Source organism: Theropithecus gelada, chromosome 1 (genome assembly GCF_003255815.1).
Source record: "Theropithecus gelada isolate Dixy chromosome 1, Tgel_1.0, whole genome shotgun sequence".
Lineage (NCBI taxonomy): Eukaryota > Metazoa > Chordata > Mammalia > Primates > Cercopithecidae > Theropithecus > Theropithecus gelada.
In genome coordinates this window covers 73227670-73251729 of record NC_037668.1, presented here as the reverse complement: position 1 = coordinate 73251729, position 24060 = coordinate 73227670, and the positions used below count along the sequence as shown (strand labels likewise).

The 24060-nt window shown below is 51.4% G+C and overlaps 4 protein-coding genes across 16 annotated transcripts in view; 2 read left to right on the top strand and 2 right to left on the bottom strand.

Moving 5' to 3' along the window:
- TESK2 (testis associated actin remodelling kinase 2) overlaps positions 1 to 1679 on the top strand; it is a 115645-nt gene extending 113966 nt beyond the window's left edge. For both annotated transcript variants that reach the window (XM_025384011.1, XM_025384003.1), the window contains one exon: positions 1 to 1679. In XM_025384011.1, coding sequence (XP_025239796.1) covers positions 1 to 722 — 722 coding nt within the window. In that variant the 3' untranslated portion in view covers positions 723 to 1679.
- Positions 1587 to 6084, bottom strand: TOE1 (target of EGR1, exonuclease). Of its 2 annotated transcripts, XM_025384102.1 has the most exons (8): positions 5239 to 6084; positions 4338 to 4480; positions 4212 to 4252; positions 3986 to 4082; positions 3450 to 3608; positions 2919 to 3178; positions 2560 to 2719; positions 1587 to 2480 (listed from the first exon to the last, which is right to left on the bottom strand). In XM_025384102.1, exons 1-8 carry the CDS (start codon positions 5288 to 5290, stop codon positions 1863 to 1865), a joined length of 1530 nt encoding a protein of 509 aa, XP_025239887.1. In that variant the 5' UTR covers positions 5291 to 6084; the 3' UTR covers positions 1587 to 1862. The 2 variants fall into 2 exon arrangements, with proteins under 2 accessions (XP_025239887.1, XP_025239898.1); XM_025384113.1 differs by lacking the exons at positions 3986 to 4082; positions 4338 to 4480 and having other exon boundaries at positions 1592 to 2480.
- On the top strand, positions 4784 to 18193 carry MUTYH (mutY DNA glycosylase). 11 transcript variants are annotated; one of them, XR_003119161.1, is made up of 17 exons: positions 4784 to 5324; positions 11213 to 11333; positions 12169 to 12317; positions 12406 to 12445; positions 12559 to 12632; positions 12770 to 12811; positions 12895 to 12966; positions 13042 to 13155; positions 13241 to 13338; positions 13419 to 13563; positions 13643 to 13706; positions 13880 to 14071; positions 14176 to 14312; positions 14398 to 14550; positions 15975 to 16016; positions 16466 to 16648; positions 17998 to 18193. XR_003119161.1 is itself a non-coding variant. In XM_025384051.1 (16 exons), the coding sequence occupies exons 1-16, from the start codon at positions 5289 to 5291 to the stop codon at positions 18127 to 18129; spliced, it is 1611 nt and encodes a 536-aa protein (XP_025239836.1). In that variant the 5' UTR covers positions 4784 to 5288; the 3' UTR covers positions 18130 to 18193. The 11 variants fall into 11 exon arrangements, 10 of the variants coding, with proteins under 10 accessions (XP_025239836.1, XP_025239829.1, XP_025239818.1 ...); XM_025384051.1 differs by lacking the exon at positions 16466 to 16648; XM_025384044.1 differs by lacking the exon at positions 16466 to 16648 and having other exon boundaries at positions 12166 to 12317.
- Positions 18194 to 18891: 698 nt separating this feature from the next.
- Positions 18892 to 20731, bottom strand: HPDL (4-hydroxyphenylpyruvate dioxygenase like). The gene has a single exon (XM_025383990.1). It carries the CDS (start codon positions 20279 to 20281, stop codon positions 19136 to 19138), a length of 1146 nt encoding a protein of 381 aa, XP_025239775.1. The 5' UTR covers positions 20282 to 20731; the 3' UTR covers positions 18892 to 19135.
- Positions 20732 to 24060: the final 3329 nt, after the last annotated feature.

Here is a 24060-nt window from a genome sequence, read left to right as displayed (position 1 = left end):
GACTCTTGGAGAAAGCACCCGGGGTGAAGCAACTAAGCTCACTGGATGACAAGATCCCCCACAAGTCACCATGCCCAAGATGTACCATCTGGCTGTCTCGAAGCCAGTCAGACATCTTTTCCCGTAAGCCCTCACGTACAGTGAGCGTCTTGGACCCATACTACCAGCCACGAGATGGTGCTGCCCGCACCCCCAAAGTCAACCCTTTTAGTGCTCGCCAGGACCTCAAGGGGGGCAAGATCAAGTTTTTTGACCTGCCCAGCAAGTCTGTCATCTCTTTGGTATTTGACCTGGATGCACCAGGGCCTGGAACTATGCCCCTGGCTGACTGGCAGGAGCCCCTGGCCCCACCTATTCGCCGGTGGCGTTCCTTGCCTGGTTCGCCTGAGTTCTTGCATCAGGAGGCTTGTCCATTTGTGGGCCGGGAAGAATCGCTATCTGATGGGCCCCCACCACGCCTAAGTAGTCTCAAGTACAGAGTTAAAGAGATCCCACCATTCCGGGCATCTGCCCTACCAGCTGCTCAAGCCCATGAGGCTATGGACTGCTCCAGTCTCCAGGAAGAAAACGGTTTTGGGTCCAGGCCCCAGGGGACCAGTCCATGCCCTGTGGGTGCTTCTGAGGAGATGGAGGTAGAAGAAGAAAGGCCAGCAGGCTCAACTCCAGTCACCTTTTCCACCTCAGGCATAGGCCTGCAAACCCAGGGAAAGCAGGATGGGTGAGGGGGGTTAGTCCCTGCCTCACCTTGGGGATGGACCTTCAGCTGAAACCATATGGCCCCCTAGGTGCACAGCCTTGATTCTTCCCTGGAGCCTACAGAGTAGGCAGGCTAGGCCAACCCAGGCTCAACTTCTGGGCTCCCGGTGCCCATTGGCTGTGTATGATAGGGGAGGCAGGAGTGAGAGGCCTTCCTAGTTAGGGCCAACAGCTGATACCAAGCCTCTGAAATCTGGCAAAGAGGTCTGCCTCTCACTGGACCCCCTCCAGTGCACCTCCCCAGACAGGACCAGAGGATGTCTAGTTCTAGGCTGAGCTGGCAGGCAGCTATTACCCCGGTTCTTTCCCCACCCCAGGTCTGTCTCTTGCCCTTTCTTGGGGCATGTAAGCTACTGAGTGGAACATGGAGCTGACTAAGAGGGCATAATGGGCATGGCTGTTTCCCAGACCTGAAGATTGGGGTGCTTCTTGCCAGTATTCTAAGACACTTGAGTAATTGCTGTTTGCACTTACTGCATGGTCAGACCACGTCACTACGTTTCTATGCAAGAGGAGAGCAAGGCAGTGTTGTGGTCATGGCTCTTAGCTAACCTATTCAAAGACCTTTTTCCCATTGATTAATCTATTTTCATATTTATAAAGGAGTCTTAATGTTCTGCCCCATAAGACTTTCAACCTTGTGGTTGGGAGTGGGGCTGGTTTTGTAGGCCCTAGGGCCTGCTTCTATGTATTTGTCAACATGTGATACATTCAGTTGATTAAATGGTTTATATATGGACTGATTTTCTTCCCTTCCTGCCATGGCTGGAACTTTGGGAACAGTCTGTCCTTACAGAGCTGCAATAAGAAATAACCAAAGATGAAGCTAGTCAAATATTTTCATAACTTGCTTCTGTTGATTTTTTTTGTAAAACTTTCCCAAGACATTTTCAGACTTAAAAATAAAGTCGGTGTTACAGGTGCTGGTCAGCCTTCTTACTTGTACCTCAGGCACTGAGATAAAGGAGGAGGTCCAGGGCAATGCCGTGATATGTCTGTCAGGACACTCCCCCTCCCCTAAACTCAGTAGTAGTTGAGTATGACATTTACAGGCTAGAAAGACCCAAAATACCTCCATTCCACCTGAGTGCTAGGTGGAAGTTGCATCAGCTGCTGCCCCAAGCGAGCTTCATCTTCTGATTGTGGGCTTTGGAGGAACGGGAGAACTGGCTCTTGGCCACTGTGAGGGGTACAGCTTTGCCACTCAAATATACCTTATTGTGGCATTCAGGGAGCCAGGGTCCAGAGTTGCTGGGCTGGGGTCCCTGGCTTACTTCCACATAGGCCATCACATAACCTGTCATAAAGGCATCAAAACCAGCCCGGTGCAATCCATCCCCAGGTACTGGGTTAGAACTGGCTTGGCTCCCTGGCACTTCTGAGGTAGCTGTATCAGCTATTTCAGGCCTTGCTGCCGTAACACCCATCTCTAAGTCATTTTTGTTGCCTTGGTTGGAGTGAGGCAGATTTCTAGTTTCATTCTCAGCCACCTCCTCGGTTTCTTCAGCCTTGAGGCTATCCCCACAGACCTGCTTCTTGGGAGGACCATCCTTAGCTTCCCCAGAGGTCTGTGTCCCTGCTAGGTTCAACAAAGCCCTCTTCCGTTTTTCCCTACGTCGTCGCCGTCGCCGCTTGTCCTCTGCTGCAGCCTCATCAGTGTCAATGATAAGGTCAATATCGTGGGACTGAGGACACTGTGGTCCCAGGGGGCACCAGCCATAAGCCTAGGGGTGGGAAAGAGGCTTAGAAAGAGGCTCCAGGCATCAGAACCTCCCCTCCCAAGAAATAGGTGGGTGCTCTCACCGAGAAGTTGTCACAGATGCTGGTGGGATGAGGACGGTGGGTTGCTGGGGGCAGGCAGCAACGGTAATCAATATGGTCCCTCATGCTGGAAGGATAGTTGCAGAACTCCAGGGTAAGGTGTGGGCTGCCAGCTGCCCGCTGCTTCCCATTTTCCCGTTCACTGCAACAGCGCAAGAGGGTAATGGTCCACTAGCATATAAGCTCCATAAGAGCAGGGTTTTTTGGTCTGTTTTGTTCACTGCTGAATCCTCAGCACCTAAAACACTGTCTGGGCACATGGTAGGAGCTCAATAAATATCTTAAGTGAATGAAATAAACTCGTATCAGGCCCCACCCCTTTCCCTCAACCATTTCCTCACCATTTCCGGAAGGCATATTCTAAGTAGGAGGCCACGAAGCGGGCATGAAATTCAGCAGCATATTTGGTGTCATAAATGCCTGCTGGGAACATCTCACACAGGTCAGCAGTGAAGGTTCCCAGACTCTCAGGGAGGTGTGCATAGAAGTTCTGGTATAGGAACACCAAGTCTATAAGGCCATTGTGTAGCACCAGGGGCCGGCGGGCTCGGATTAGCTCCAGGAATAGGGTCCGTACTGACTGGCTCTGGCTCTCATCACCCTAGGTGAAAGTAAAGGGGTCAATGAGGAGGACAGAGTCCCCCAGGGAGCCTCTTCTGCTGGGCACTTATCCCAGGCTTGCCCACTTGGAACGCGCTCTCTCTCTCTACCCAATGCTACCTACCCTCCTAGCAGTCTTGTTTCCCAAGCCCTGTCACTAGTGATTCCCCATACTCCCTAAGAAGCAGGTTCTCCCCAGGCATCCAGCCTAGGATAGGAAGAAATAAAGTCACAGAAGGGCAGACTCAAGGCTAGGGAATCTGGAGGCCTACCTTGTCATTGCCCTTATGGTAGGGGATGCCTTGGGCATACTGCTGGTTGAAGTTGAAGCCATGCTGTATCAGGAACTGCACAGACTTTGGTTCTATGACATACTCCTCCATGCACAGCAGAGTGAGATTGAACACCTGAGCCAGATAGGAATGTTCACCCTGGGAGAAAGAGAAAGTCTGCTATATCAAGATTTGGGAGAGCCAAGTTAGGAGGATGTAAAAGCTTAAGAATGATACAATGGACTCGGCGGGGAAAAGGTGGAGGCAGGTGAGGGGTAAAAGACTACACATTGGGCACAGTGTACACTGTTTGGGTGATGGGTGCACCAAAATCCCAGAAATCACCACTAAAGAACTTATTCATTTAACCAAACACCACCTGTTCCCCATAAACCTATTGAAAAAAAAAAATCTATCAAGTTAGAAAAAAAAAAAACAGATTTGGGAGAAAAAAGCTTCATATCTGATGTTCCCCAGAATCTCTCTACCCTCCTCCCCACAGCCAGACCTAGGATTGGGGTGAGATCAGCTCATACCTTGTCTGGCTGTCGCTTGAAGCAGGCGAGGCCCAGGGAGAGGATAGAACGGGTCCTGGCAGCATGACACACAGCCTTGTAACGTTCCTCGATGCACCTTGGGGTTGGGTTTGGGGGTTGCTGTGGCTGGGAGTTAGCCTTATGAAGGACCCAAACCACCCAGGTCTGTGACCGCCCCCCTCCACAGTTGAGGGCTTGCACTAAAGAGAACAGGGCTTATACTTACTGGTTCAGCAAACTCTTCCTGTCCCCAAGCCCACTCAGCTCCTGTGGGGAGGTAAAGGGAGGGTTGACAGGCCTCTAGCACCAGCCCCTTCACAAACGCCTGCCCTCCTTGTTTTCCAACTCTCACCGTGTCCACAGCCACGAAATTAGCTGTCTTTATGGCTAGCAGGAGGGATGGCCACATCTCTTTGAAGTTGTTGCTTTGCACATCCACTACGGGAACCCGGACTACTAGCTCCTCCCCAGATGTTGTGCTTTTGCTGACACCACCTGGGGGTTAAGAGGGTGATGGATGTTCATGCTTAAGGAAAGAGCCCAGGGGAACAGACAGCAAGCTAGGCCACGGTGATGGTGGTGAGGGGGGTAGTTTCCATTGGCAGCTTTTCCCACAAGCCTTTGTATCCCACGTGTTCTACACACAGGCCTTGGAGTGGAGAGTGCCCTGAATTTGGGGAGGAAGCCTGGGTCTTCCCGTGGCTTGTATGAGTCTGGGTAAATTACTTCCCACCTCGCTGTCACAATATATAGAGGAGAAAGTTGGATTAGATGACCTTTGAGATTCTTTTTTCCCGTGTCCTGCAGGAAACATTTTGCAGGGCTTGAGGATCTCAGCTCCCTTAATATCCCACAGAATCCACACTACTGTTCTCATGGTGCCCAGCGCCATAAGCAACAGTTCCCAGTAAGTCCCAGAGCCTGATAGTGCCACACACCAGAGCTGCCAATACGTCCTTTGGACCACAATGCTCAATCCACCCCACTGAACTGAATCACAACTATTATTAGTCACCGTTATGAGCTCCAGACTACATCTCCCGCCATGCCTCCATCAGCCCCATGCTCCCAACGCTCCAGGCTTTTGCAGCCCGAGCCGCGGTGTACAATGGGACTTGTAGTCTCCTCGTGGCTAGTTCAAGCGGAAGGAGCAGTCCTCTGAAGCTTGAGGAGTCTCTAGAACTATGAGCCCGAGGCCTTGCCCTCTCCCAGAGCGCAGAGGCTTTGAAGGCTACCCCTGGGAAGCCGCTCACCGTCGGAAGCTGCGGGAGCTGAAGCTGCGCCATCGTCACTGTAGGCGGCCATGACACCGCTCGTCTCCCGCCTGAGTCGTCTGTGGGTAAGCTGGACTTGCGCTCCGTCTCCTGGAGCGGTTCAGGCAGTCGGGGATGGCGCGGGGTTTAGCCGTCGGGTCGCCGAAGGGTCGGACTTCCGTTCAGACCTCCCGGGTCCGGCGCGGGGAAGGCAGCCCGACGCGCGCTAATTGCCTATTGGCCGGTGCTGCCGCCTCGCCGCCGGGATGGGCCCGAGCCACGCCCCCTGAAGTGCGCCGAAAAGCTGGGCGCGCTAGAGCGCGCTGGAGGTAAATTTTCTTTCCCGCATTCGCTGCGGGAACGCGGGGGTTGGGTGTACTGCTCTCTTCATCAGCGTGGGCCGGGGGTGGGGGTTAGGGGGGGGGGGGATGACTGGGTTTGGGCTTTCCAGAGAAGGTGACGCTGCCTGAGCTGAGCTTAAAGCACGCCCAGGAGTTAGGCTAGGAGAGGGTCGTGTGGGGGAAAGAAGGGTGTTCTGGGCATCGGTAAATTCCCAGAGAGGATGGAGAGCGCAGTGCTCTCCAGAAAGTGAAAGAGGCGGGGAGTAAGCCGTCGGAGGAGGCTGAGGAGGGTGTAGGGCGACCGACTGGTAGGGCAGCTTTTGAAATAATCCAATCAAGTGATAATGTGAACTTGAATTAAGGCTGGCAGTATGGATGGCGAGGAAGGGATAAATTGAAAAGCAACTAGGCCGTATAGTCGACCTAGAGGGTGATTGAGCTTGAAAGAGATTTCTAGGCCGGGCACAGTGGCTCACACCTGTAATCTTAGCACTGTGGGAGGCCGAGGCGGACGAATTACCTGAGGTCAGTTCAAGACCAGCCTGGCCAACATGGTGAAACCCAATCTCTACTAAAAGTACAAAAAAAATTAACTGGGTATGGTGCGGGCGCCTGTAATCCCACTAAGGAGGCTGAGGCAGGAGAGTCTCTTGAACCCGGGAGGCGGAGGTTGCGGTAAGCCGAGATCGCGCCATTTTGCACTCTAGCCTGGGCAACAAGAGCGAAACTCCGTTTCAAAAAAAAAAAAAAAAGAGGTTCCTATTGGAGACTAGTACCTCCCTAAACACTCCGATTCCCATCCACCTGTGCCTTCCAATGCTCCTTTGTTACTCTTTGTTTATAGTTCATCTTCAGCTTCTCTCAGCTCAGCCCATTTCATCATTATTCAGAACTGCTTGGGCCTGACGCAGAGGCTTATGCCTGTAATCACTTTAGGAGGCCGAGGTGGGAGGATCACTTGACCCCAGGAGTTCAAGACCAGCCTGGGCAACATAGTGAAACCTTGCCTCTACAAAAAAATATTAAAAATTAGTTGGGCATGGTGGTGCGCACCTGTAGTCCCAGCTACCTGGGAGGCTGAGGCGAGAGGATGGCTTGAGCCCAGGAGATCGAGGCTGCAGTGAGTCATGATCTCCCCATTGCATTCCAGCCTGGGTGGCAGAGCAGCAGAGTGAGGGACACACTGTCTATAAAAACAACAACAAAATAAAACTGTTTGGATTTCTCCTATCCTAAAAAAAGGGAAACTCTTTTGACTGTCCCCCATCCCATTAATTCATTTAACAAGCATTTATTGTGTACAGTTTACCTGGCACTGACTTTGGACACACACCAGTCAACAGAAGAAAATCAGTCCTCGCACTCAAGTCGCTTTTTACAGTCAAATTCAGGAAGTACACACTGATGGAAAGAATCAAAGTAATGTGAAATTACATTGGGGTAAGAGCTACAAGGCAGAAATACATGATAGGATAAGATGAGGGGACCTGATCTGGACATTTCAGTCAAGACTTGAAAAATGATTAGATGGGCCGGGCGCGGTGGCTCAAGCCTGTAATCCCAGCACTTTGGGAGGCCGAGACGGGCGGATCATGAGGTCAGGAGATCGAGACCATCTTGGCTAACACAGTGAAACCCCGTCTCTACTAAAAAATACGAAAAACTAGCCGGGCGAGGTGGCGGGCACCTGTAGTCCCAGCTACTCGGGAGGCTTAGGCAGGAGAATGGCGGGAACCCGGGAGGCGGAGCTTGCAGTGAGCTGAGATCCGGCCACTGCACTCCAGCCCGGGCGACAGCGCGAGACTCCGTCTCAAAAAAAAAAAAAAAAAAAAAAAGAAAAATGATTAGATGTTAGGTAAAGCATAAAAGAGTCCAAACAGGAAATGGATTGTGTGAGGCCCCAAGATGTACAGACACGTTTGAGATGTTTAAGCAACTAAATTCAATCAACCTTGGCTAGAGCACAGTGAGAGGGGATGAGGCGGATGGTGCCCGGATTATTGGACCCACAAGGCCGTAGTAAAAGGACTGCCTTCTGTTCTAAGAGCAAGGGTGTGGCAGCCAAATCACTCCAATGGCCTATAAGGGACTTTGTGACCCTCTCCTCCCCACCTCATCTGGTTTACTTCTCTGACCTACCACTCAGCCCCATCTCATTCCATTCTAACCACATTGGCCTGTTTACTGTACCACAGACATAGCAGGCACCCTCCTTGGGGCCTTTGCACTCACTTAGAATGCTTTGGGTCTACCTTGACCACAGTCTTTAAAATTGCAACATTAAACCCCACCTTGGCACTCTTTTTTTTCCCCACTTGCTCTAATTTTTGCTTTTTATGCTAATATTTATCACCTAACATGTTATGGAATTTACTTATGTTCATTATTCCTTTTCTGTCCCCATTAGAATATAAGCTCTCTGAGGGCAGGAACTTTTGATGTTTTATTTACTGAAGTATGCCAGGTGCCTAAAACTACTTGGCATCTATTAGGGGCTCCATAAATATTGCTCAATCTTTTTTTTTCTTTTTTTTTTTTTTTTTTTTTTTTTTTTTTTTTTTTGAGACGGAGTCTCGCTCTGTCGCCCAGGCTGGAGTGCAGTGGCCGGATCTCAGCTCACTGCAAGCTCCGCCTCCCGGGTTTACGCCATTCTCCTGCCTCAGCCTCCTGAGTAGCTGGGACTACAGGCGCCCGCCACCTCGCCCGGCTAGTTTTTTTGTATTTTTTAGTAGAGACGGGGTTTCACCGTGTTAGCCAGGATGGTCTCGATCTCCTGACCTCGTGATCCGCCCGTCTCGGCCTCCCAAAGTGCTGGGATTACAGGCTTGAGCCACCGCGCCCGGCCTCTTTTTTTTTCTTTAAGAGACAGGGTCTTGCTGAGCCCAGGATGGAGTGCAGTGGCACAATCATAGCTCACTGCAGCCTCGACCTTCTGGGTTCAAGCTGTTCTTCACTTCAGCCTCCAGAGTAGCGGGATTACAGTGTTGAGCCACCACAACCAGCTTGCTCAAGAATTTAATGACCCATAGTAAAGGCCTAGAGTATTTAAAAAAGAAAGAAAAAGGAAAACAGGAAGGAAGGAAAGAGCGGGGGAGAAAAGAAAGAAAATAAAAGAATATAATGGGGTGCCACACGGTGCCGTAGTTCATGCCTGTAATCCCAGCAGTTTGGGAAGCTGAGGCGGTTTGATTGCTTGAGCTCTGTAGGTTGAGACTAGCCAGGGCAACATGGTGAAACCCTGTCTCTAACAAAAATACAAAACTTAGGTGAGTGTGGTGGTGGTGTGCGCCTGTGGTCCCAGCTGCTTGGAGTTGGGGTTGGGTATTGGGAGGATTGCTTGAGCTGAGGAAGCAGAGGTTGCAGTGAACCACTGCACTCCAGCCTGGGTGACGGAGTGAGACCCCATCCCCCGCCCCCCCAAAAAAAGAATGGGAAGTCATTGAAGGTTATAAGGAAGGAAGTGACATGATCTGGAAAAGGTTCCTTTGCTCTTTGGAGAATGGATTGTAGAATGAATGTGGAAGTAAGCAGGTTTGGTGAAGGAAGTTTGGCTATGAAGGGAAGGAGGGTGGAACTTGATTGTGTACGAGTCAAGGGGAAAATCTTTCACTTTGCCCTCTGAAGATCTGCTGAAAAATCAGCTCACAAATAGCAGGTTAACTGGAGAAAAGGCATACAGATTTATTAACATGCACACTGGGAGAACCACAAAGTGATTACCCATCCCCCTACAGAGATCGTAAGTTTATATACCATCTGGCAAAACAGATTATGGGAGGGGTAGAAGAGAAATTCTGTTTTTCTGTTTTTGTAGAGACTTGCTATGTTGCAAGCCTAATCTCGAATTCCTGGGCTCTAGCAATTCTGCCTTGGCCTCCCAAAGTGCTGGGATTACAGGCCTGAGCCAGCATGTCCAACTCTATTTGTTTTTAAATAAACTGAACTTTGGCCAGAAGGAGATTCTGTTGAAGGGCAATAAAGGGTTACTAGGGAGACTGGAATGGGGACAGAGAATGGAATTGTTAATAGTTCTCTTTGGAATTTGAATGATCCTGAGGTACACAACACCTTGTGAAAGGGTTTGTTCAGGTGTGGTTACGTGTTAGTCTTAGCGAGGGGGGAAGAAAAACACAAGTATTCTTTTTAGTGGGTTTGGACTGTAGGCAGATAAAGAGTTCCAGAGGAACAACTTTGTCCTGGCTTTGGGAGAGTCTGTGGGGTGGAAGGAGCAGAGAGACCTTGAGGCTTTTTGAGTTCAGCATGTCAGAGTGCCGTATTTTGGGGTATTGGTTTTTTGTTTTTTTTTTTTTGAGACAGAGTCTTGCTCTGTCTCTGTCGCCCAGGCTGTGCAGTGGCATGATCTCAGCTCACTGCAAGCTCTGCCTCCTGCGTTCAAGCGAGTATGTCCAGCTAATTTTTTTGGATTTTTAGTAGAGATGGGGTTTCACCTTGTTGGCCAGGCTGGTCTCAAACTCCTGACCTCAAGTGATCTGCCTGCCTTAGCCTGCCTTAGCCTCCCGCAGTGTTGAGATTACAGGGGTGAGCCACTGTGCCCGGCCTGGGGTATTGGTTTCTGAGTTCCAGCAGTTAGATGGGATTGGAGGAGCAGGACTCTGAAGAGGAGGAGGGTAGGACAGTGCAAATGGAGGTAGATTTGAAGTTGTTTTTTTTTTTTTCTGATGGAGGAGGCAAGCTCTTTTGATGAAAATGAGGTGGTAAAGTCAAAGTTTTTGGGGGAGAGTTTGATACAGAAGCTTAGCAGGGACTGCATTTTATCACAGTGTAAGAATGCTGGTTGTGGATTTGAAAGAACAAGTTGCTTAATCTCCGTAAACTTCAATTCCCTTATAAGTAAGATGGAGGTGATACTAGTACATACCTCATGGAGTCACCAGGAGATTGAGAGATCCGGTAAAGCTCTTCATGGGGTCTGACATAGAGTCGGCACTCACAAAGTATCAGCTAATTTTAGCTGTTAGAGAAAAGGCAGCCATTATAACAGTCCGGGAGCAGTGAAAATCAACCAGGCACATTTTCTCATTGTTGATGGTCAGCCACCTATGGTTTACTAGATCAGGAAAAGATTAGGAATAAAAATAGCTAATCTCTTATTCTCCCACTGATTTGCCATCTGTTCTCAGACAGATCTTTTGTCCCTCTGATCCCTGGTTTCTTCCAGGATAAAATGAAGGTTTTGGACTAGGTCACTACTAAAGGCTGTTTCAGTGTAACCATGCTACATCTCTAAGAGGCAGAGAAACCTCCTACCACCATTTTCCCAGACACACCTAAACAACCCCTAAACACCTAAACACCCAGTCACAGTAAGCATCAGGGATACACAAATGCTCCCAAACAGGAGGTTTTGGTCCTTGACCCATCCCAGCCCTGGCCTCTGTTTTTGCATGTCTCCAGGGCTGTAACGCTGGCCCCCTTGAGGCCACTTGCTTAGCTATACTAGTTGTATCTCAGTGCTGCAGCCAGCCAAGAGTAAACTCATGAGCATCTTGAGAGTGCTTAAGAAAAGCTGGACCCTATGTGAATGGTGGATCAGACGGAGATGGCTATCACCCTTGGAAGGCCTCAAGATTCTGCCTCATTGTGACTGCTTTGGCTGGGTCTTTTTGTTTCAGGCCATCATGAGGAAGCCACGAGCAGCCGTGGGAAGTGGTCACAGGAGGCAGGCAGCCAGCCAGGAAGGGAGGCAGAAGCATGCTAAGAGCAACAGTCAGGCCAAGCCTTCTGCTTGTGATGGTAAGGAACTTGGTTGTGGCTCAAGGCTCACTGGCCATGAAAGGGGGCAGATTCAGTCTGGGAAGGGATTGTGATAAGTATCAAGACATTAAGAGACTTACTAAGGGCCAGGTACGGTGGCTCACACCTGTAATCCCAGCCCTTTGGGAGGCCGAGATGGGTGGATCCCTTGAGCCCAGGAGTTTGAGACCAGCCTGGGTAACATGGCAAAACCCCCTCTCTATGCTCGCATGGTGGTGAGCGTCTGTAGTCCCAGCTACTCGGGAGGCTGAGGAGGGAGGATCGCTTGAACCTGCAAGGCAGAGGTTGCACTGAGTCGAGATAGTGCCACTGCACTTCAGCCTGGGCAACAGAGCCAGACTCTGTCTCAAAAAAAAAAGAGACTCACTAAGGGTGTAATTCTGACTATATTGCTGTGTGACATTAGGATAATTGCTCTGGATGGCTGTTTTCTTACCAGTAAAATGGAGCAGTAGTTCAGCATTTCCTCCCTCATGTGGCTTTCATGGGACCAAATGAGTTCATGAACCTGAAAGTGTTTTGTAAATAGGAAGGTCCTGCACCAGTATATATTATAGCTGGCTAAAACTATTAGGTTTTCATTATGGCTCAGAGACAAAGAAGCCAGCAGTACCACCCTGAGAAATTAAGGCCAGAAACTTAGCCACAGCTACACACAATTACATAACTCTGGTCTGACTCCAGCTCCAAAGCTTAAAGGGGTTTGTTGGGGGAAGCCCTAACTGGGAGCATACTGCCACAGACTGCTGTGTCCCAAGACCCTGGTGCCCAGCCTATGCAGGGATGATTCCTAAGTGTCCTGGGGCCCCAGCAGGCCTGGCCAGGCAGCCGGAAGAGGTGGTATTGCAGGCCTCTGTCTCCCCATACCATCTATTCAGAGACGTAGCTGAAGTCACAGCCTTCCGAAGGAGCCTGCTAAGCTGGTACGACCAAGAGAAGCGGGACTTACCATGGAGAAGACGGGTAGGCAGGCGAGGAGCAGGGACAGTGGGTGGGAGGCAGGCACCCAGCCCCCTCCACCCTAACTCCTCATCTGGGGTTGCATTGACAGGCAGAAGATGAGGTGGACCCGGACAGGCGGGCATATGCTGGTCAGTACATCTCCTGAGAGCAGGGCCACTTTGCCTCGAGGCCCTTGGGTCTGGGGGCTGTGGGCCAGGTAGGGCAGGTCAGCAGTGTCCTTATGCCAACCCCTTTCCCCTAGTGTGGGTCTCAGAGGTCATGCTGCAGCAGACCCAGGTTGCCACTGTGATCAACTACTATACTGGATGGATGCAGGTGACTCCAGGGGAGGAAGGGAAGGGTCATGGGTCGGACCCCAGATGAGAGCCTTTACTTTGGGGTGGGTGTAGAGAAGGTTTCCTCTACCACCCTCACCCTTGACCTTGTCTCTTTCTGCCTGCCTGTGGCTATAGAAGTGGCCTACACTGCAGGACCTGGCCAGTGCTTCCCTGGAGGTGAGAGCCACCCTAGGGTAGGGGAAATGGGAACGACAGAGGGACTGACGGGTGATCTCTCTGACCTCTGATCCTACCCACAGGAGGTGAATCAGCTCTGGGCTGGCCTGGGGTACTATTCTCGTGGCCGGCGGCTGCAGGAGGGAGCTCAGAAGGTAAGGGGATGGCAGGAGGGTAGGAACCCAGGAGTCTTGGGTGTCTCATAATCTTAAGTCTTGCACTCCAATCAGGTGGTAGAGGAGCTAGGGGGCCACATGCCACGTACAGCAGAGACCCTGCAGCAGCTCCTGCCCGGCGTGGGGCGCTACACAGCTGGGGCCATTGCCTCTATCGCCTTTGGCCAGGTGATTCCACAGCCCACCCCCACTTTGTGCATGCCCAGCCTTCTTCCTCCCAGCCCAGGCTAATTCTTTGGCTCCTCTGTGCCAGGCAACCGGTGTGGTGGATGGCAACGTAGCACGGGTGCTGTGCCGTGTCCGAGCCATTGGTGCTGATCCCAGCAGCACCCTTGTTTCCCAGCGGCTCTGGTAGGATGTTGGGGTAACAAGGGTGCTTCAGGGGTGTCTCCAAAGGAGCTCTGGCTCACAGCAGTGTTCCCTTCTTTTAGGGGTCTAGCCCAGCAACTGGTGGACCCAGCCCGGCCAGGAGATTTCAACCAAGCAGCCATGGAGCTAGGGGCCACAGTGTGTACCCCACAGCGCCCACTGTGCAGCCAGTGCCCTGTGCAGAGCCTGTGCCGGGCACGCCAGAGAGTAAGCCTACTGGGGAAGGGGCACTGAGAAGTCCTAAGGGGTGACTCTGCCCTATGACACCCAACCCTGTGCCTCTCAGGTGGGGCGGGAACAGCTCTTAGCCTCACGGAGCCTGTCGGGCAATCCTGATGTGGAGGAGTGTGGTGAGCACCAAACCTAGCCCCCACCCCAGCCCTTCCTGGCCCAGTCAGAAGCCCCACTCCAGTTCTTCCTCTAACCTGAATAAGATTCTGCAGAACCTGGCCAAAGCCTGCTCTCTAGATTGGCCCCTAAAGCCCTCTCGGCCTGAGTAGGGTTTGGGGATCTCCATTCCCAGCTCTTAACACTGGACAGTGCCAGTTGTGCCTGCCTGCTTCAGAGCCCTGGGACCAGACCCTGGGAGTGGTCAACTTCCCCAGAAAGGCCAGCCGCAAGCCTCCCAGGGAGGAGAGCTCTGCTACCTGTGTTCTGGAACAGCCTGGGGCCCTTGGGGGTGCCCAAATTCTGCTGGTGCAGAGGCCCAACTCAGGTACCTGGATACTGGGCGTGGAAGGCAGTGGCGTGAGTAACAAGGGAGAATGGAGGGAATCGGCAGCTGAGGCCTGACCCCTGCCTGGCTGCCCTCCCTCTCAGGTCTGCTGGCAGGACTGTGGGAGTTCCCGTCCGTTACCTGGGAGCCCTCAGAGCAGCTTCAGCGCAAGGCCCTGCTGCAGGAACTACAGCGTTGGGCTGGGCCCCTCCCAGCCACGCGCCTCCGGCACCTTGGGGAGGTAAGTAAGCAGCGGAACGGCCAAGGATGGTGGGTTTTGAGGCTATATCCACAGGCCTATTTGAACTTCTTGGCCCTTCCTCCAGGTTGTCCACACCTTCTCTCACATCAAGCTGACATATCAAGTATATGGTCTGGCCTTGGAAGGGCAGACCCCAGTGACCACCGTACCAGCAGGCGCTCGCTGGCTGACCCAGGAGGAATTTCACACCGCAGCTGTTTCCACCGCCATGAAAAAGGCACTACCTTTGTTGTCTTTGTTGTACTTCCTTGTGTTTCCTACATGAACACAAGCATGTAAACAGAAAAAAAAGCATTTTTTTTTTTTGAGATGGAGTCTCGCTCTATTGCCCAGGCTGGAGTGCAATGGCGCTATCTGGACTGACTGCAGCCTCTGCCTCCTGGGTTCAAGCGATTCTCCTGCCTCAGCTTCCTGAGTAGCTTGGATTACAGGTGCCCGCCACCACGCCTAGCTATTGTTTCTATTTTTAGTAGAGACGGGGTTTCATCATGCTGGCCAGGCTCATCTCCAACTCCCGACCTGCCTGCCTCAGCCTCCCAAAGTGCTGGGATTACAGGTGTGAGCCACTGTGCCCGGCTATTATTATTATTTGTTTTTTGAGATGGAGTCCCTGTCACCCAGGCTGAAGTACAGTGGTGCGATCTTGGGTCACTGCAACCTTTGCCTCCTGGGTTCAAGTGATTCTCGTGCCTCAACCTCCCGAATAGCTGGGATTACAGACGTGTACCACCATGCCCAGCTAAGTTTTATATTTTTTGTAGAGATGGGGATTTCACCATGTTGGCTTGGCTGGTCTCAAACCCCTGGCCTTAAGTGATCCACCCGCATTGGCCTCCCAGAGTGCTGGGATTACAGGCATGAGCCACTGTACCTGGCCCAAAAAACCGCTTTTTTTTTTTTTCTTTTTTCTTTGAGACGGAGTCTCACTCTGTTGCCCAGGCTGGAGTGCAATGGCATGATCTTGGATCATTGCAACCTCTGCCTCCCAGGTTCAAGTGATTCTGCTTCAGCCTTCCAAGTAGCTGGAATTACAGGCGTGTGCCACCATTCCTGGCTGATTTTTTATTTTTAAATTTGTATTATTTGTATTATTTGTATTTTTAGGGGGAAGAGACGCTGTCTCCCTCTGTCACCAAGGCTGGAGTGCAGTGGTATGATCTCAGCTCACTGCAAACTCTGGTTCCCAAGTTCAAGTTATTCTACTGCCTCAGCCTCCCGATTAGCTGGGATTATAAGCTTGTGCCACCACACCCTGCTAACTTTTTTTTGTATTTTTAGTAGAGGTGAGGTTTCACTATGCTCGCCAGACTGGTCTCTAACTCTTGACCTCAAGTGATCCACCCGCCTTAGCCTCCCAGAATGCTGAGATTACAGGTGTGAGCCACCACACCCAGCCATGATGTTTTGGATTTTTAGAAATGGGGTTTCACCATGTTGGCCAGGCTGGTCTCGAACTGCTGGCCTCAAGTGATCCACCCACCTTGGCCTCTCAAAATGCTAGGATTACAGGCGTGAGCCACCATGCCTGGCCAAAAAAACATATTTTAAACAAAAGTACTGGGACATGAAGTTAAGGGCAGAACACCGGTTTATCTCTTTTGGAAAAAGTGCCAGCCCTCACCTCCCCGTCTTCTTGTCTAGGTTTTCCGTGTGTATCAGGGCCAACAGCCAGGGACCTGCAAGGTAAGTCTCCTAGGCCTCTCCCAACCCGTCTCCCCAGGCCTGAGGCCATGGGTTTTTAGTCAGTTAACTGACGAATGTTTGGGTGAACATTCTCCACTCCAGGCTTCACTGGAGAGAGGAATAGTTCTTGACCTGGAGAAGTTGCATTGTGGGGTGCAGGGTAGAGGGAAAGGAAAAAAATGATGAGGACTCTCCAGTGTCACAGGTGTGTGAAATGCATGTACTGGATTTTGTGGGATATGAATTGTGGAGCCATCAGTTCTTTTTGTTTTGTTTTGTTTTGTTTTGAGACGGTCTTGCCCTGTCACCCAAGCTGGAGTGCAGTGGCCCAATCTCGGCTCACTGCAATCTCCAATAACTAGATTAAAGTGATTCTCCTGCCTCAGTCTCCCAAGTAGCTGGGATTACAGGCGTCTGCCACCACACCCAACTAATTTTTGTATTTTTAGTAGAAACAGGGTTTCACCATGTTGGCTAGTCTGGTCTCGAACTCTTGACCTCAAGTGATCTGCCCGCCTTGGCCTCCCAAAGTGCTGGGATTACAGGTGTTGAGCCACCACACCCATCCATGGGAGCTGTCAGTTCTATCTGGGAGACAAGGATCAGGAAAGGCTGTTTGGAGGGAGCAGCTGGTAATCTTGTAATACCTAACCTTGTTTTAGACTCTCCCTTAATCACCTAGCCTTGTTTCCACATGAATAGGCTCTCCCTTCATTGAGAAAGCCAGACAACTCCATTTGGCTCCTTCTGTAAATGAAGCCTTGGAAATAGGTTTCAAGGACTCTTCACCCACCCCCTTTCTCAAGGAGTTAACTTGTGTATGCAGACTCCCAACATATCAAAGAGTCCAATTAACTGATAAGGTACTGAAGCAAGCAATGTTTGAAGTTCCCAGGATTTTGCTCAAGAGATAACACCATAAAGCCTTGAGTTTGTGTCCAACAGAGCCCACATATATAACATCTTATGAAAGATTTAGAGTCCCTGCACCTGGAAACTGTTTGTTTCTCTGTAACCATTTGTCTTTTTAACTTTTTTACATGTTTTTACTTCTGTAAAATTGTTGCAGCTGAACTCCCCCTCCCCTTCCTAAACTGAAGTATAAAGAAAATGGAGCCTTCCTGGGGCCGAGAGAATTTTGAGCGTTAGCCATTTCTCGGTCACCGGCTAATAAAGGACTGTTTTTTTTTTTTGAGACAGGGTCTCGCTCTGTCGCCCAGGCTGGAGTGTGGAGTTCAGTGGCGCAATCTCGGCTCACTGCAAGCTCTGCCTCCCGGGTTCACACCATTCTCCTGCCTCAGCCTCCCGATTGCTGGGACTACAGGTGCCCGCCACCACGCCTGGCTAAATTTTTGTATTTTTAGTAGAGATGGGGTTTCACTGTGTTGGCCAGGCTGGTCTCAATCTCCTGACCTCGTGATCTGCCCGCCTTGGCCTCCCAAAGTGCTGGGATTACAGGCGTGAGCCACCGCGCTTGGCCAGGACTCTTAAATTCATCTCAAAGTGTAGCGTTTCTCTAACTCGCTTGGGTACAACAATCTAGGTCCTAGAAATGAATCATTTTCTTCAGGTTTGGGAGGGGAATCAACCATAGCGATGTTCTTTCCAGTCCCAGGAGTAGTGTGAGCAAAGGTGGGGCCCAGTGCAGGCTGCAGTGCTCAAGGAGCTGTGAGCAGTTGGTTTAGCTGGAAAGGTCAGCAGGGTCTGCTGAGTCAGTCAGGGTGTGAGCCCTAGGCTGCTGACCCATTTTAGGTGGAGAAGAGTCAGATTCACATTTTTAGGACAATTCGATTCCCTCAGGCAGCCTTTTGGGAGGTTGATTGATGGGGCAGTTACTTGAGGCAGGATGAAAGCTCTACAGCATTCCAGGCTAAGCCTGAGCTAGATCAGTAGAGTCAGGGAAAGGGAGGGAGAACAAGGAGAGGATTCTCTGCTCCCCCTCCCCTAACTACAAGGCCTCCCGCCTTCCATTTTTTCACAGGGTTCCAAAAGGTCCCAGGTGTCCTCTCCGTGCAGTCGGAAAAAGCCCTGCATGGGCCAGCAAGTCCTGGATAATTTCTTTCGGCCTCACATCTCCACTGATGCATCCAACCTCAACAGTGCAGCCCAGTGACACTTCTGAAAGCCCCCATTCCCTGAGAATCCTGTTGTTAATAAAGTGCTTATTTTTGTAGTTATTTTGTGTTGTATTTTTTTGAGATGGGGGTCTTGCTATGTTGCTCAGGCTGGTTTCGAACTCAGGTGATTCTGGCCTCAAGTGATTCTCCCACTTCAGCCTCCTAAAGGGCTTGGATTACAGGCATGAGCCACCACGCCCGCCCTTTTATAGCTATTTTGGAGAGCCTTCCACCCTCTCCCTAGTCCCTTACTCCTCACATCTGAAGGAGGGACCCAGAAAAGTGGTGAGTTCTGCTTGGTCCTGACTTCCTCTGGCTGAACTCCCAGCCAGCCCTGGGCAGATGGGGTCGGGGGGTGGGTGTTCTGTCCAGACTGATCTGTCCTCCATCCCCCCAGGAGAAAGGCAAGGCAGCTACAGGGAGCACCTGCCAGTGGCTGACACCCAACACCCTCCGTCTAGGTCTCAGGTCAGCTCTGATTGGAGCGGTGGCATCACTCTGGAGAAGGTAGTTGGGCTCAACTCCCAGCCAGCCCCTTCCCACCTGCAGTCGCTCCCTAGGGGGAGAGGAAGCACAGGAGAAGATTTGTTCTGTTTTAAATTCCTACTTCAAATATGAAATCATTTATTTAGGGTTATGTTACATACGGAGTGAAACGATACAGAAAAGCAAAGGGCTAATAATGACAGGATTTGAGGAGTGGGTGGGAGGAAACAATCACAGTGGAACACAAGGAGGACTCGAGAGTATTGGTTATGTTCTGTTTCCTAGTGTGTAATTCTTTTATTGTTTTTTGTATCTTACATATTTATTATAGACTGTATATAAGAAATGTTTTAGTTTTTAAAAATCCCACCTCTTTGGAGCGCAGTGAGAGACACAGCTTCTGGCAGGCACTGATGAGATGGAAGTCACACCTGCCCCCTGGAGGCAAAGTCTTTCACTAGTTGGGCCTCCTGCAGATGTTCCTCAGTTCTATGCTGGTCTCCCCAGAGCTGCAGGTCAGCTGGCTGCACTCAGCTCTGGGCATCCTTCAGCTTCCTGGCTCTTGGCAGCTTGCTCCTGTACAGACTGCCACAGAGCTCTGATGTTGCCCTGACCAAAGCCAGTGGCCCCCTGCCTCTGAATCAGCTCCAGGAAGAAAGTGTCCTCAGTGAAAAGGGACTTGGTGAAGACCTGAAGCAGAAACTTGCCTTCATCACCATCTAGCAGGATCCCCTGTCTAGCAAGCAGATGAGGCTCGTGCCCTGCAGCTCGGATTTGCCTCTCCTTTCCTGGCTGCTGGTAGTATGCCCCAGGGGGAGCCAGGAACTGGCCTCCAGCAGCTGCCACCCGCTCAGTGGCCTCCACAATATTAGGCGTATACAGCCCCACGTGCTGCAGGCCTGGCCCCTTGTGCCGGGTCAGGAACTGCTCCACCTGGTCCTGTCGTGTCGTCGCCCCCGGCAGGGACTCAGCCAGCACAAGAGTGGGGACAAGGCTGCCCGGCTGGGCCTGCAGGGCTGTAAGCCTCAGTCCCCCAAGCCCAAACCCTGCTGTTATTTCCAGGCCCAGCTCGGGATCCTCATCTGGGCTCAGCGGCAAGTGGCAAAAGCCCAGGCAGTTGTGGAACCAGCGCAAAAGTGTGGGGGAGCTGCCGGCGGTGCAGGCCAAGGTCAGGTGGTCCACGCGGCTGACCCACCCAGGGCCAGGCGCAGAGGGCACGGGCCTGAAGCCGGGCAGGAAGGGTCCGCGGTAGCCGGCGCGCTCCAGCAAGGTCAGGCTGATGTTGCCGGCGGGCGAGCTGACCACGGCGTAAGTGGCGGCACCCTGCGTGTCCCGCACGCGAACGGGAGGGACAGGCACGCTGCAGCCCAGCGCTGCCAGCTCCCGGGTTGCAGCGCCGACGTCCGCCACGTCGAAGCACAGGTTCGTGGCGCTGGGGACCGCGTGACGCGGGTCCAGCCCATACAGCGGCTCTCCAGACCCTGGGCCCTCGTTCACCAAAAAGACAGCGTCGCCGCTGCGCAAGGCCAGCTGCCGCCAGCCGTCCACCTCCCGCGAAGCCAGGGGCTGGAAGCCGAAGAGGTGCTGCAGGTCCCGGGCGAGGGGCTGCCCCGCGGGCACGTGGAAGGCGATGTGGCACAAACGAAGGGCGGGCGCGGCCATGGCGCTCTGGACAGCGACCTAGACTTGTCCTTCTGGAGCCGCTCACTTGTGGTTGGGGACTTCGGGACTCTCAGTCCTGGGCTGATCGTCCGGAGTTGGAGAGTCCAGTTCACCCCGCAGAGCAAGTTTCTCGCTTTCTTCCGGAAAGAAGTCACCCGCCGACCCCTGAGAGCTCGCGGTTCTCCCTGCAGCGCCACCCCAGCCAGGAGCAGCCTCTGGGGCACAGGGTCTCACTGAGCCGAGCTGCTAGTTGTGAGAACCACGCGGAGCCTGTGCTCGCGCCAAGCTGGAGAAAGAGGGCGGAGCCCGTGACTCCGCCTTTGACTCCCCACCCTCCCGCCCACACCCTGTCGCCTAGGATACTGCGGGATTGCTGCGCTGTTCTTTCCCCGGGCCTCACGCCGGGTCACATCCTTGGGCACTGAGCCTCCCTTCCTCAGGCCAGGAACTCACAATGGCTGCCTTCATTCGGCGCCAGGCGCTGGGCTCCCACTCATCCCCACAACCTCATAGCGAAGGGACTCAGCCCGGGTTCAGGGAAAGAGTTGGAATTGTCTCTCCACAAGCACGGAATTTCTTAGCACTTTCATGTTTTGTCTTTAAGTTCTGGAGTTTGCCTCTAAGTCTTAATGTTCCCTGGAATACACACACACACACACACACACACACAGACAGGTTTATATGTTTTGAGACAGGGTCTCACTCTGTTACCCAGGCTGGAGTGGCACAATCACAGCTTACTGCAGCCTCCATCTCCTGGGTTCAGGCGACTTTCCTGCCTCAGCGCACAAATAGCTGGGACCACAGGCGGACGCCACCTCACCCAGCTAATTTAAAAAATATATATATAAAATTATTATTTTTTTTTTAAGAGATGAGGTCTTGCTGTATTGCCCAATCTGGTCTTAAACTCCTGGGCTCAAGCCATCTTTCAACCTCAGCGTCTCTAAGTGTTGGGCAATCTCTCAACCACTCCTATCTCTTTCTTCAATCCCACTTCTGTCAACATCATTTAACCCCTTGTCCCAAGCAACATTTGGAGGAAAAATCTGACGGTTCGCGATCTGAAAGGAACAGCTGCCTAGCTGTCCTTCCCCTTCCCCATCCTTTAAGGACTGGAACTCAGGCCCTCCTTGCTCTTTGCAGCTTCCTGACTTGGCACTGAGCCAGAGATTTCTGTGGTGGGGGCACCTCTGGCTCTGGACCCCAGAATTGTGTGAGATGACTGGATTGAGGAATTTGGAGTCTTCTGGAACTTCAACTGAGTGGCCCTTGCAGGGTTAGGGAAGGGCATCCAAGAAGGGCAAAAGGCATAAGCAAAACTCAGTAAGAATGTGAGCCAGACTTGTAAAGGAGCAACGGGCCATGCTGTTAGGGAGGCATTTAGGATGAATGCCACAGTCCAAGGCATCACAAGAGATTTTTTTTGTCAGGCAGCCTGATCTATTGGGTTTCATTGGCAGGAGGGAGAAGGATGTCATAGGGGACAGGGGCTAGCTGGATGTCGTGGTGTTGAGGCCTGCAGGCAGGAGGGCAGTACCCAGGAGCTGGTCAGGGTGATAAAAGGTACTTGGTGCTACTCTGCAGACCAGTGAATGTGAGGACATGAGTTCCAAAAGCCAGATGGACCTGGATTTGAATCACCAGCAACACTTACTGTCTGTATGGGCAAGTTGCTTAACATCTCTGAGCCTTAATTTGCTCATTTGTAAAAATGGAAATAATAGTACCTACTTCAAAGAGTTGTGATTAAATGAGGTGGAGTAAGTGTTCAGTAAATAGTAGCTGTTGCTATTGCAGTTACTGTTTTTTTTAATTAATTTTATTTTCCCACATGTTCTAATATTTATTTATTTTAAAAAGTTTTTTTTTTTGACCAGGTACGGTGGCTCATGCCATCTCTACTAAAAATACAAAAATTAGCCGGGCGTGGTGGCGAACGCCTATAGTCCTAGCTACTCAGGAGACTGAGGCAGGAGAATGGTGCGAACCTGGGAGGCAGAGCTTGCAGTGAGCCGAGATCACACCACTGCACTCCAACATGGGCGACAGAGCAAGGCTCCGTCTCAAAAAAAAAAAAAAAAGGTTTTTTAGGCCTGGGCGCAGTGACTAACACCTGTAATCTCAGCACTTTGGGAGGCTGAGGCAGGCAGATCACCTGAGCTCAGGAGTTCAAGACCAGCCTGACCAACATGGTGAAACCCTATCTCTACTAAAAATACAAAAAATTGGCTGTAATCCCAGCTACTCGGGAGGCTGAGGCAGGAGAATCACTTGAACCCAGGAGGCGGAGGTTGCAGTGAGCCAAGATCACGCCATTGCATTGTAGCCTGGGCAACAAGAGAGAAACTCTGTCTCAAAAAAAAAAAAAGAAAAGAAAAATGGTTTTTAGAGATGAGGTCTCACTCTGTTACCTAGGCTGGAGTGCAGTGGCATGATCATAGCTCACTGCAGGCTCCAACTCCTGGGCTTAAGCAATCCTTCCACCTCAGTCTCCCAAGTAGCTTGGGACTACAGGTGCACACCACCATGCCTGGCTATTTAGTTATTGTTTTATTTTATCTCATGATACAATGCCAGTGGCACCTCCCAGAAGGTGTTGTGTGGCCTGCTGGAGAGATGGGGACAGGGGCTTCACTGGCATGGGCCAAAGGCTAGGCAGTCCTGGGTAGTAAGAAAGGAAAATAAATCTTGGGGGCCCCAAATCACTAAGCTAAAAGGAAAAGTCAAACTGGGAACTGCTTAGAGCCAATCTGCCTTAAAGTCACAGTAAGATTTAAAGAAAGAGGAAAGAAACAGGAAAAGCAGCTCAATAGTCAAACCTGAGAGGGGCTTCTGACTGATTTCAGTCAGGAGTGCTCTCTCTTACAGACTAAGAATATTTATTTATTTATTTATTTATTTATTTATTTAGAGATGGAGTCTTATTCTGTCACCAGGCTGGAGTGCGTGATCTCAGCTCACTGCAACCTCCGCCTCCCAGGTTCAAGGGATTCTCCTGTTCAGCCTCCCCAACAGCTGGAACTACAAGAATGTGCCACTATGCCCAGCTAATTTTTGTATTTTTTTTAGTAGAGACGGGGTTTCACCATGTTGTTTAGGATGGTCTCAATCTTTCAACCTTGTGATCCACCTGCTTCTGCCTCCCAAAGTGCTGGGATTACAGGCGTGAGCCACTGTGTCTGGCCCAGACTAAGAGTATTTATTGGTGAGAGAGCTTGGAATGTTTCCGTGTGGGGGAGAAGTTTATGGCGGAGTTGGAATGTCTCTGGTTGAAGGGGAGGTTATCCTGGGGCTGACACCTCTCCAGCGGAGGGGCTGGCATGTCTCTGGTCAGGGAGGAGTTTGGAATGTTTCTGGTCGGAGATGTTACTTGTGGTTTATGGTCATGCTGACCTTAGCCATTAGGCTGATGCCCTTTGGATTTAGGCAGTTTTTGATCAAGGCAAAACTTAAAATGGCAGTGCTTGTCCAAGATGGCAATGCTCCTGCTCTGTCAATCCAGACCCTATAGTGGCAAAAAGGACAAGGGGCGGCCAGGTGCAGTGGTTCACACCGGTAATCCCAGCACTTTGGGAGGCCAAGGCGGGTGGATCACTTGAGGGCAAGTATTCAAGACCAGCCTGACCAACACGGTGAAACCCCATCTCTATTAAAAAAATACAAAATTAGCCAGGCATGGTGGTGCACGCCTGTAATGCCAGCTACTTGAGAGACTGAGGCAGAATTGCTTAAACCCATGAGGCGGCCGGGCGCGGTGGCTCAAGCCTGTAATCCCA

Excerpts from the sequence above, each read along its gene's own strand:
- TOE1 (XM_025384102.1), bottom strand. The coding sequence starts at position 5,290 with ATGGCCGCCTACAGTGACGATGGCGCAGCTTCAGCTCCCGCAGCTTCC. Across the intron at positions 4,083-4,211 it reads AGGAAGAGTTTGCTGAACCA|GTGCATCGAGGAACGTTACA; the intron begins GTAAGTATAAGC and ends CCCAACCCCAAG. Across the intron at positions 2,720-2,918 it reads GAATATGCCTTCCGGAAATG|TGAACGGGAAAATGGGAAGC; the intron begins GTGAGGAAATGG and ends GCGCTGTTGCAG.
- HPDL (XM_025383990.1), bottom strand. The coding sequence starts at position 20,281 with ATGGCCGCGCCCGCCCTTCGTTTGTGCCACATCGCCTTCCACGTGCCC.
- MUTYH (XM_025384022.1), top strand. The coding sequence starts at position 5,289 with ATGACACCGCTCGTCTCCCGCCTGAGTCGTCTGTGG. Across the intron at positions 13,564-13,642 it reads TGTGCCGGGCACGCCAGAGA|GTGGGGCGGGAACAGCTCTT; the intron begins GTAAGCCTACTG and ends TGTGCCTCTCAG. Across the intron at positions 14,551-15,974 it reads TTTCCACCGCCATGAAAAAG|GTTTTCCGTGTGTATCAGGG; the intron begins GCACTACCTTTG and ends CTTCTTGTCTAG.